Source organism: Zootoca vivipara, chromosome 14 (assembly GCF_965207765.1).
Source record: "Zootoca vivipara chromosome 14, rZooViv2.hap1.1, whole genome shotgun sequence".
Taxonomy (NCBI): Eukaryota; Metazoa; Chordata; class Lepidosauria; order Squamata; family Lacertidae; genus Zootoca; species Zootoca vivipara.
This window is the reverse complement of record NC_142597.1, coordinates 19,592,656-19,605,000: the sequence shown is the minus strand read 5'-3', so window position 1 is coordinate 19,605,000 and position 12,345 is coordinate 19,592,656. Positions and strand designations below refer to the sequence as shown.

The 12,345-nt window shown below is 43.7% G+C and overlaps 1 protein-coding gene across 2 annotated transcripts in view; it reads left to right on the top strand.

Moving 5' to 3' along the window:
* The window catches only part of TTC12 (tetratricopeptide repeat domain 12), a 41,551-nt gene extending 29,406 nt beyond the window's left edge, over nt 1–12,145 (top strand). For both annotated transcript variants that reach the window (XM_088657557.1, XM_088657558.1), the window contains 6 exons: nt 817–921; nt 2,698–2,766; nt 3,526–3,627; nt 5,622–5,721; nt 7,436–7,661; nt 11,974–12,145. In XM_088657557.1, coding sequence (XP_088513683.1) covers nt 817–921; nt 2,698–2,766; nt 3,526–3,627; nt 5,622–5,721; nt 7,436–7,661; nt 11,974–12,049 — 678 coding nt within the window. In that variant the 3' untranslated portion in view covers nt 12,050–12,145. The remainder of the gene's footprint in view (nt 1–816; nt 922–2,697; nt 2,767–3,525; nt 3,628–5,621; nt 5,722–7,435; nt 7,662–11,973) is intronic.
* The last annotated feature ends 200 nt before the right edge of the window (nt 12,146–12,345 follow it).

Below are 12,345 nucleotides of genomic sequence, written 5' to 3'. Positions count from 1 at the left end.
ATCCGAAGCCGCACCAGCGTCGCTGCCTGCCCAGAAGCTGTGCCAGCATCATGGAAGTCAGTCGCCACGTGGCAAGGCATCTGCAGTACGCGGGACTGACCGAGCGGGCGGCAGGGTCCGCGGGCCAGATTTACAAGCCAGGGGGGGGGGGGCGCACCCGGCCCCTGGGCCTTAGTTTGCCAACCCCTGCTATAGAGCATTTACTTAAGTCACTTTTGCTTCAACCATACTCTTCCAAAGCATTACGTGTTTCAGAAAATAAACTTCATTCCTCACAAGCAGAAGTTTGTAATCTCACATTTGGAATGGGGTGGGGGGTGGAGAGACAGTAAACTTAAAAGGGAAGCCCAACCAGAAATCTTCCTTTCCTGTTGCAATGGAAATATGACCTCCTTTAACTTCCTGTCACTGTTTTAATAGCGTCATACTCTCTCATCTGGATCTACTACAGTGTTATGGTCTCATGTAACTACTACCTGAACTTGCCTCATACTGAGTCAGACCATTGATCCAAATAGTCCATTAATGCTTGTGTAGTAATTGGCAACGGCTCTCCAGGGTTGCAGGGAGAGCAAATTCTTTTTCATCCTTTCATCTGGAGATGCCAGGAACTGAACCCAGGACCTCTTAAGTGAAAAACATGTGCTTTGCCTGCCCCATGGAGTGGTCAGATTCAATGAGTGACCAAAAGGGGAGTGCATAGTCCCTGGAGCAGGATATATGAGGAAGCTATGATCCCCAGACACTGAGATTTCCACATACCTGAACTGTTTTTGGGAAATCCTAGTGTGCTTATTTTGTCTTCTCCCTCTGAAGGATGAGTGCTGGAACAAAGGCACGGCCACCAGATACCCGGAGTGTCTCTATGCACTGCTTGGCCTGATGATGAACCTCTCTTTGGAACCCAATTTGCTCCTTCAGGTAAAGTGTTGGGCTCTCTCACCTATCCTTTAGTTGATTTGTTGGTTTCCCAAAGTGGAATTGAATTTAATATCTTTTGTGAGCCTTCCCACCTCTGCTGCTGTAGCTGTGAAGCTGTGGTCTTTTTCTTTCCCAGAATGTGCCCCTATATCCACCCCCCCCCCAATTCCTAAGGACAGATGCACCAGCCAGTGACCTCTTTTTTAAAATTAGTTTTTATTACAGGTTTTTTGTGTTTCAAAACAAATAAACAGGGGGAAGTACTGTACATCTATCATCTCCATTTTTTCAAAATTCATTTACATTTAGTGAGATACACTTTTGTCATAGATGTCTTGCAGTTTGGGGAAGAGAGAAAGGGGAGAGAGAGAGATGGGGGTACTGTTCTTCATTCTGTTTCATAGTATTAGCGTAGGGATTTAGGTCAGCATCACGTGGGTAGGCCCTTTGTTTATATTTTTATTGACAAGACATTAGGGGGTCCAGAGCTTGGTTCCTCCCCACAATCAAAGAGCAATGAAATAGGATACGAAATAAATTCAACCCAGTGGTCAAAAATGTGGTCTACACCACCATTTAAATCCATCTCAGCCAAAAGAAGAGTACTCACTCCAAAATGTATATGCAGTATAGATGGCATCTAACACCACAGACTTTATATTATTATTATTATTATTATTATTATTATTATCATCATCATCATTAATAATAATAATAATAATAATATACTACCCTATACCCGGAGGTCTGAGTGCAGCTCACATAAAAAGATCACAATACACTGGTACCTCGGGTTACAAACGCTTCAGGTTACAAAGGCTTCAGGTTACAAACTCTGCTAACCCAGAAATAGTACTTCAGGTTAAGAACTTTGCTTGAGGATGAGAACTGAAATTGTGCTGTAGTGGCGCAGCGGCAGCAGAAGCCCCCATTAGCTAAAGTGGTGTCTCAGGTTAAGAACAGTTTCAGGTTAAGAATGGACCTCTGGAACGAATTAAGTTCTTAACCAGAGGTACCACTGTATATAAAATAAAAATAAAAGCAATAACCCACATTTTTAAAGGGTATGGGATGTTGATCAGGTCAACCAAAGGCCTGGTTAAAAATGAATGTTTTTGTCACAGATACACCCAGGAACATCATCTAAATTCTGGAGAGGCTGCACCTCTATAACTTGCCAAAATCAGGCTTTTGGCTCTTGCAATTCCACATGAGTCCACTGTAATTGTTATTTAATATTATTATTATTATCATCCATGTACATTGTACATGACACTTGATAAAAAAGGAGAGGGCAGGATAAGTTGGGATGAGACATAGGGTTGTATCTAAAGTAGTACTGAGTTAAAAGTCACTGAGCTGTTTGCTGGTTTCACTGTGCAATGTTTTGGGCCAGTGGAACGCTGTTGCCCAAGAGAATATATGAGCAGATTGCTGGTAATTTGGTTGCACAATAGGTGGCATATTTTGTTGTTCAATGAGTTTCCTCTGGTGCAGCTGTTGCATTCTTCTGTGGTGCTACATTCAAACTCCCCGTCTGCTAGTGCACAATTAGCTGACAGAGAATGTTGGATGCAGTCCGTAGTGACAAGCTTTGTCGCTGAGAAAGGATCTGAATCAAAAACTGTCCAGTCCAAGTATAAATTTACTGCCCTGTGACTTAGAGCACTGTTATATGTCATACCTCAGAGGAGCCTTCCTGGTAATCCAGTAATTAGGAACAGTAATTAAGCTGCTGTTCTCAGCTGACATTCTCACCTTATTGGTTCTTTTCAGGATCTTGCCATAGAGATTTCTGGGAAATGCATGTCCCTCTTTGACTGTAAAGAGGGAGGAATTGTGACAGTAAGTGGTACTTGAGTTGAAGGGAAATGGTAGAATTAATATTAAATGAATATGTTTTGTTGTTCTCACAGTGCTGTGATGTAAATTTGATTTCTTATTGAGGTTTAATTATATATATATGTATATTATTATGTATTATATAATGTACTGACTTTGGTTTTAACAAAGAGAGGGCTATAAATTGCCTACATAATGCTCTTATGTCTATTCTTATCGTCTCTTGAGGAAGCATGCAGATTGGGCCTGGGATGTTGCCAGAAGCAGAGAAAAGTTTTGGGGGCAAAGGCAGTGGGAAGGAAAGAAGCAGGGGCTAGCTTGGAATGCCCACAGACTGCCTGCAGAGGATTATGGCTCAGAAATGAAGTAGCAGTATGCAACTGGTGAATCCTCCTCTTTCTTGGGAGTCACTTTTCTTTGCTTCCAACCATGATGGCTTTGTCATGCCACTCTGACTTATTTGTGCTCGGGATTTTAGCTTGGGAACTGAAGCACAAATAAATGTAGGAGTTGTCATCCTATAGCCTGAACTATGCTTTGTCTCAGATTAATACCAAAATGATGAGCTTCCTTTCCAGATAATAAATGTTTCGTATCTGCTTGCTGTTTTATTTTCTGCCTTGATGGTAATATATAAAAGTAAAAGGTCCAGTCAGCTCTAGCAAAGGACCATTACATGAACAAATATGATAGCTTGTTTTTTGAAAGAAGACAAATCAATTTCTCTCTCTTACTGCCACCTCCAAATTTCTTCTCCTTAAGCGAGCAGTTGGGCTTTTAAGTCACATCCTGCCAATGAGTCCAGAGGCACAGGAAGAGGCAATAAAAGATGGCGTGGTGAGCAAAATGATCAGATTTCTCAAGGTAATTAGCCAATTTCAGGTTTCTATAACATTAAGAAAGTCAATGGTTTCATGACAATGCCCTGTACAATGAAGGTATAGTTGAACCTGGGATACAGGAGCATAGGAAGCTGCCTTTATACAGAGTCATATCATATGACTCTGTATAAAGGCAGCACTGGCTGGCAGTGGCTGCCCAGGATTTCAGGCGGAGCTCTCTCCCATCCCTACCTGGAGATGCTGGGGATTGAACCAGGGACCAGGGGTGAAACTAGGCTTTATTTCACCCAGGTCCGAACCAGTTTGGCACTCGCCCATGTGTATTTGTGGACACGCACACACAGGCTGGGAGCATCAATGACACCCCTTTGGAAGCTTCACCCAGGGTAAAAAACCTGGCTAGCCCCCCCCCCCCCCGTAGTTATGGCTCTGCCTGGAACCTTCTGCATGCAAAGCAGATGCTCAGCCTCTGAGTTGCAGCCCTTCCTCTGCCTTATACTGAATCAGAAGCAAAAAACACTAGGTGCAAAATGGACTCTGGTTATACAGAAACTAGGGTTGCTTATTATAGGCATCTCTCTTCTTTCTTCCCTGAAAGTGTTCACACTTTAAGCTATGTGGAATCAGATCATTGATGCATCTAGCCTGGTACTCATTGCCTTTTTTTGCTGCGATGGAGCAGATTAGCCCAGCATTTGCCAGTTCTGAATTGGTAGTGTTTTCCCAAAGTCTATCTCGCCACCTGCGGTATGAGATCTTTTTAGCTGGAGATGCTAGGGATTGAACTTGTGGCCTGCAAAGCATGTGCTCTACCACTGAGCTATAGGCCCAACCTTTCCTTAGTATATATAGAACTTATAAATAATTTATGGGATTGCCCAACTACCTGCACTGCTATTCAGGTCCTCCCCCTGCTGTCCCTTCCTCCAGTGTGGCAATGTTCTTTCCAGTTATTTTTATAGTACTTCAGCCACACTCTTCAGCTGAAAAAGAAGAGCCCTCAGAACATAAGATAGCTGCAGCCTTGCAATCTAAAAGAAGGAATTAATAGAAGGAAGGTACCATGACACACTGCCCTGAATACATCTTAGCCCTTTAAAACCAGGGGAGAAGCAGCAGTGCACCCACTTACAATGGTACTCTCACTGCTTTCCACTCCCCGCCCCCCAGGAATCCCAGAAGTTGTAGTTTAGTGAGGAGGTTGAGATACCTCACCTCTTAACATAACTATTATGACTGGATGGAGTCACAGCAGAAAAGGGATGCTTGGAAACTGCATGAGATTCATAGCATTGCTATGCCTCACTCCCAGCATATCCAGTCTGCAACCATTTGAAGAATTCTAGGCATTCCTTTGGCATCTTAGCGTGGCAGCAATGAGGTCAGTTCCCACTTTTCCCCCCATTCCATCTTCACCCATGCAGGCTACGGCATGCATAATACAATGAATAGAATACAATGAATATGTATAAGATAATGAAAAGCAAAATTTAGCAGGAGCAGAGAGGAAGGAAAATAATTTACTGAGTATTGGATGACTCTGTAGCATTAGCTCTTCACATCTAAATAATGTTTTGGCCTAGAGAAAATGGTCCAGGTACCTATGAAATCTGAAAGAAGAGACCTTTTCTACGGTCTATTTAATGTGCAGTGAAGCCATCCCTTGGATTGATTTATTCCCTTATCAGCAATTCATGTATGGAAATGAACCATAAGAAGCATCATTAGAACTGCATATTCTTGAGAGTGCCCATATTCCTGTTAGAGGTCACAGACTGTTGTAGTTTTAGAGCTTGAATCTGATTATGAGGCATTGTCTGGGCATAATTAGGAGCTAATATTTTTAAAGATGGAAGAAAATTATTACTCTCAGAATGCCAAAATACCCCATGATTTGCTGCCCTGTCATAAAGCACCCATAAACTTTCTGGAACTGAGGGCCTTGTCCTATATTTCCAAACCCCAGAGTGCATAACTAGACATTTAATGGATGCCTCTTTTTTTACTCCAATCTAGGCAGATGGGCCGATCACACATGGCTATGCAATGAAAACCCTGGCTGTTTGTGCCAAAAGCAGCCAAGAGGCACAGGAAGAGATTGTAAAGCTGGATAAAAGTAAGTGTTGGCTGCAAAGAGTTGATCTGGGGCAAGGACCACAGACAGGGATCTCTGCTGTCTACAGGATGAAGCAGGACCGTTAATCCTGTCTTATACCCTGCAGAATCCAAATACATTTAACAAACAGGGTGGCCTTCACTGCTGCATAATACGGCCTCCAGTCATTTTTAAAGTGCAGCCTGTTGTGCCTGTTTTCTATGAAGAAAATATGTGTGTGTGCAGAACAGTAAACTTCCATCTTGGAAGAGGAAACAGTATCTTGCGCTCTTAATGGGAACAGTTTAAGGAGCAGAAAAGAGGGACTGTACACTGTAAGCAGAGTTGTTGGTTTGGCGGGGGGAGGAGGGAAAATCTATGTTATAAGACAAACACAAGCTTCCTTTTGAGCTTGACTCTTAATGCAAATGTGGAGACCGGCCGGGGGGGGGGCACATTTGTAGAGGAGAGATTAACTTCCCCACCAGCAGGTTCTCCCTTAAAAATTATCTCCTCCCGCGTCAATTTTGACATAGCAACTGAGCTGGGGGAAGAAGGGTGGGGAGTGAAATGGCTCAGAAGAGGGGAGATTACTTTGGGGAAATGATTTGGGTGCTCCCTTTGCATCACCTTGGCAAATGTGAGTTGCTGCAAACACTTTGCCAAGGGGACACATAGCAAATAAAGTAACTAGTTCTGCCCTTAGGAGGATTTTATTGACCCCGATGGGGTCAAGGAGAGGAGCCCTCCCACCTCCCTAGTTCTAGCCTGCCTAGGGCCTGTAATGCATTTGGGCCTCTAATGAGAAGCTGAGTTTTGGAGATTTTTTAATAGGTGAGTGACAGTTTGATGCAGATACCTTTGTGCAGGACACCCTTTCTTAGGGTCACTTCTGAGAGCATGGTTCTGAGATTATTCCTGAGCAACAGCTTTGAGCTTTTGATCTTAGAGCTCATTTCAGTTCTCTTCCCCACCCCCAAATCAAATTGTTGCATACCTTGGAAGCCTGCTCTGGGAAAGCACCGATGCCTACAGCTGACTGCTCAGACAGTCATTAGAAGTCTGCGTAATAATCTCCATCTAATTGCAAGGTAATATTGGGACCCTGTCTTGGAATAGGTTGACTTTTAGATCATTAGCATGTAATTCCTGCAAGCCAGCTTCCACGTGCATGGTGTTTCTTGAAAGAGGAGAGCAGTGTCCCTGTTACAATGGGATCTTTGGAATATGGATGAAGTTGTCCCTCAACAAAGTGTGAAATCCTTGGATCTATCTGGTTCTTTCCCCACCCATAAGCAGACACCTTGAAGGAAGCTCTCACACCCTCCCAGCTTGTTGAAAGTCACACCAGACCCCTCTCAGTACAGAACCGCCCTTTGCTGCTTCAAAACCTTTTCAGCCCACCTCTCTGGCACCCTGACACTAAATTGCTTTCCTATCCAAGCCTTTTAGGTCAGCTTGCAAAATGGCTCCCCTGGGATGTGGGTGGAGCAGCAAGTAGCAGGTTGGCTCTTTTCAATTTATTAAAAGATTTGACATGAGTTTAATCTGCATTTTCTCCCCACTCCCTGTCCACAGGGCAGCCGTGTTACTGCTAGTTCTTCCATCTCACTTTTCCAAAGAACCATGAGGGTGTTTGGCATTGAGGGGACAGAGTCTTTCGTCACATCCCTTACTCTTTTGCTGATGTTTGACACAGTTTCACTTTGGCTCCACACCCCCACCCCCTTTGCAGAATGTAAGATCCTGCTGAAGTTTCTGCGCTCAGAGAATGAGGTGTTGGCAGGAAATGCTGCTTTCTGCCTTGGGAGGTGCTTTGAGGTGCCTGGAGCAGCCACAGATTTGCTCAACGTGGATATTGTGCGGATTTTATTGAAAGTCGCTGGCAGGGATGCCCAGCGGACGTCTGTGCAACAGAACGCAGCCATTGCTTTAGGAAAGCTCTGCGCAGCTGATGCCAGGCAAGTATCCACAGATGTGGGCTCACTGAGGATTATCCTCCTTCTGTTGGTTTTATTTATTTGTTTATTTGTCATATTCATGTCCTGCTGAACTACTAAGTGAAGTTCTCAAGGCAGCTTCCAATATATTTAAAATACAGAAAAATGCTAAATGTTACTATGCATGTAATCACAAAAGGTGAATATTAGTTTTCCCTTGCCCCAGAAATAGCTGCCAAGCCGCTGACAGGTACTGTAAGTCTCTCTTTCCCTCCCTCATTGTCTCCCACAATCCCTGGCTCTGGAGACAGATGCAAGGCACGCTGGGGGAATAAAGGCTAGACCTCTGAGAAGCTCATTTTTTATGGCTTTCTGGTCTCGTTTTGCATTTATTTGTGCTAATTTGTATTGGCAGCCATCCTTGGAACTGATGTTATTTGGCAGATTATGAACAAATATTGTAAATCAGTACACATTCAGCCACTTTGGTGGGCTTTAAAGAAACAGCTGTAGTGGGTTAAGGCATCAAGCGGTGAATGATTTTTGCGTGTGAGAGATGATTGCTTGACTGTTCTGACACATCACAGCCAAGTGGTGAGGCCAGGGTTTTCCAGTCAGTCAAGTTTTTATTATTTTTCAGTCAGTGTCCATTATAATATCATCACTTGTTACCTTCTAGAATCCCTTTTGACATGTGGAGTGGGCCAGGAAGTGCTGAGTTCTGAGTGCACAGGGAGCATTTGCAGGAGATGTTGCCTTCAGAATAGCTTCACCAACATCTCAGCTGTTAATCCAGACTTGCCCTTTGTAACATGTAAAAAAAAAAGCATCCATGGGCTTGCAAAACAGATTTCTGTCTACATAACACATTTTAGCAGTCTTAGGAAGCTTGAGTGGTTGGATCTTATCAGACTTGATATTCCCAGCTGGAAAGACATCAGGCTTATCCCCAGGCCAACAGCATTGGGCAGAATGTCTAAGGCTGCAGTCCTATGCACACTTACTTGAGCCCAGTGAGACTTGCATCTAAAAAAGGTTAATTTGTTTGGGGCTGCAAGCCTCTTTGGCTATGATCAAACTGGCTTGTGGGACTGGAAATGAGGGGAGCTGCTGGATTATCCTTCTATCCCTATAAGAGAAACACATCCACAGCCAGAGGGGCTTCTTCTTTCCCAGTTGTCAGAGCTCCTGAAGCCTCTCCCTGCCTGTGAAGGGCTTTGCACAAGAGAACCTGCCCTGCCCAAAGAGAATTTGAGCATTTCTCAAAACCGACCATGAAAATAATAAAAAAGCCTCCATATGCTGCATAAAGTCCTTCAGTGTCTGTGCTTTAAGCCTGGCCATTCTCGATGTGGTGAGGTCAGCCTGAATTTGTTCTGATATTGGCTCTCCCTTTCCGCAGGCCGGAGACTGAATGGGCAACGTATTGACATACAGTCCTCGAGCCTAATTGCACCTTTTTGAAGCAGGACAGGTTTTGCCAGTTGCAGATGGGATGTTTGTGTGTCTGTGTTTCATGCATACAGTTTGTGCAAGAGGAAAGCAACGATCTGTGGTGAAAGCGGGAATGTGCTGCAATGTGAACACACCTGGCTTTAGATCCGGCAGGTCCATGATAGACCATTGTCTAACGTTAGAACACCTAATAGAAAAATACAACTCGGGGAGGCAGGCCTCACTCTACGCCGCATTAGTAGATCTAAAAGCAGCCTTTGACCCAGTCCCCAGAACCAGACTCTGGGACAGACTTCGTGCCACCACCATTGACAGAAGGCTATCATATTTTATACAGGCAGTCCACTCAAACACGGCTTTTAGAGTCAGGTCTAGGGCACCTAACAGACCCCATTAAAACCTATGAGGGAGTTAGGCAAGGGTGCCTTTTGACCCCTCTACTATTTAATTTTTATCTAAATAACCTGGTAAACACTCTCAGTAACCTCGAATTCCATTCCCTGAAGATAGCAAATCGGCATATCACGGTTCTGTTATACGCTGATGATGTGGTAATACTCTCTAGAACCCTCATAGGGCTCAGAAGAGCTTTAAGAAAACTAGCAACCTATTGTAAAACAGAACTCCTTAAAATAAATTACCAGAAGACAAAGATTCTTGCTTTTGGGGAAAAACCAAAGATCAGAAACTGGGAACTCCAAGGCCGCAAATTAGAACAAGTTTTGAACTATAAGTAGTACCTAGGAATAGCGGTCCAGGCTTCAGGATCCAATAAAATCCATACAAATTCTATTGGGAGTGTTGGGGAAAGATCTGCAAACTGTATCCTCAATTTTTTTAGAACCCAATGGGGCTTTTATGTCCCCACGTCCCTAAAATTATACAAGGCCAAAACGTTGGCTCAGCTCCTCTATGGATCCTTCTTGGGTGGGCCCGCCATCCTCGTCTTTCACTCCACTCGAGAGAGTTCAATCTAAACTTCTCAGAGCCCTCCTAAAAATCCCCAGATGTGTTTCAAACACATGGGTCAGATTAGAAACAGGGTTAATGAGAGTCGAGGCTTACATTAGCTTAACATCATTCTATGAATGGCTGACACTGAAATTGCACCCCCGAGGCATAGCTCTACTGATCCTATGCGACCGGTTCCAGTCTGGTTGGCAGACAGCAGTCCTGAACACTCTCCAGAAATTGGGCTTTGCTCCCCAAGCCCTTTTAAATTTGGGCCTGGATCAAGCAAGATCTGAGGTCAGGCAAAGAATCACGGATTCTGAGAGACAACAGGACTGCTTGAGGTCCCCTGATTTTATAATCGCAGAAAACGAGAGATACATTGCTGCCCCGGCAGCATACCTCTATTTCCTCGAATCCAGAAACACAAGAAAGGCCTTTACTCTCGCCCGAAGTTTGGCGTTGTCCTCGCCAGTTTTGGAAGGATCTTTTGGAAAAGTCCCATATGCCCAGAGACTTTTGTGCCTGCCTACTAGGGGAAATAGGAAGCTCTGAACATTTGTTTTTTAGGTGCCCCTTTTATGACGAGGTACGCAGAGATACCATTGCCCCCACAACTGGAGAGGCTTGCTGACCATCCCGATAAGCCTAAACTTAATGCTCTCCTCTTAGGCAAAGATCAAAAGACAACATGGATGGTTGCCAGATTCTGCATGCAGATATGTAGGCGCAGACCATCCTCCTGTAACAAATTAGTCTGCTGGGAAAACAGGGTGAAAGGGCTAATCTGTATGGTATCTCAAACTTTAAATTTTAGGCTCTCATGTGTCTATGTGTTTTAATTCTTAAGCTGTTTGCGGTATACTGTTTTAAATGCATATTTTATTCTTGTGAAAACTGTCCTAGATGTGCCTTTCGAGCTGGTCTATAACCATAATAAACAAATGAATGAATGAACACAGCCCCGTGTAATAGTTCTCAGGAATATGAAGTGCTTAGATTCAGAACACATTAAAGTACTTCTTCACTCCATGGAATGGAACTTGCTCCCACAGGAGGCAGTGATGGCTACTTACTTGGGTGACTTTAGAAGAGGATTAGACAAATTCATGGTTCCTACCCAGGGTTTCTGTGCTTTTCCTCCATGGTCAGAGGCAATATCCTTGGAAATTACAATTGCCGGATACCACAGGAGGGGAGAGCGCTTTTGTGCTCGGGTCCCGCTTGCACTCTTCTCAAGTTATTAGAGCGTTGTGTGAGAGAGATCTGGTGCCAGCCAATCCAGCTCCCCTGCTCCCCAGTATGCCTACAACAACTTAACTCTGTTGTGTGAGGAGGAAGAGGAATTTACAAAAAAATAAGCTTTTTTATCTGCTGAGAAATCTATTGAAGAAGGCATGCAGGTTCCCTTTCAAGTTGCTGTCTACTCACTTGAAAACATTGGCAGCATTAAGATAAATTCAACAGTGTAAATAAGTTTTGATGGATGTAATAATGGAATGCTGAATGGTTTAGTTTATGTAAAATATGAAGGGATTTATGTTATGCAAAATGAGCCATGGAAAGAGAAGAATGGAAGTCATTGATATTTTAAGTTTATTTAAATGAATACTCTAAATTGTAAAACAATACAGTCATACCTCATGTTATGTTCGCTGAGGGTTACGTCCTTTTGGGTTGCGCTTTGTGCATGCGCAGAAGCGCCGAATCACAACCCACACGTGCGCAGACGCGGGTTGCGAATGCTGCAGGTTGTGAATGTTCACAACCTGAGTGTCCACTGTAAATTTAATAAAAATGAGAGCGAGTGTGTGTGTGTCTGTGTGTTTCTGTCTACGAATCTGATAAGTGAGTGACACATAACTTCATCTTTTGCCCTGGTAATTACCATTGACTTAATCTTTCTCTTTTGCTTTGCACCTTCTAGGCACACTAGTCGGCTGCGGGAGCTGAATGGAATGGCAGTCCTCAACACCTCTTTGAAGCACATGCAGAGATTTTAAGGGCTTCTGCAAATGTTCCAGTGCATGTTTACAAAACCTGCCATATCTCTGGTCAGGGCTGCACTTTGTTTTTGTAATAAAGAGGATTAATAGGAACAAGGCTACTGTTTGGTGATTTATGGAGGGAGAGATAAAAGAGGATGACTGAGTTAATACAAAGCCTGAGGCCATGCCTGGATGAAAGAGGATTTTTTCCCCTTCCCACTTTCCATGAGCAAATCTCTTGGTATGATAAAAGTTGCACTGTTTCAAGAGGGCTCTGAAATAGCCACTGGTTTCCTTGTTGCAGAAGCCAC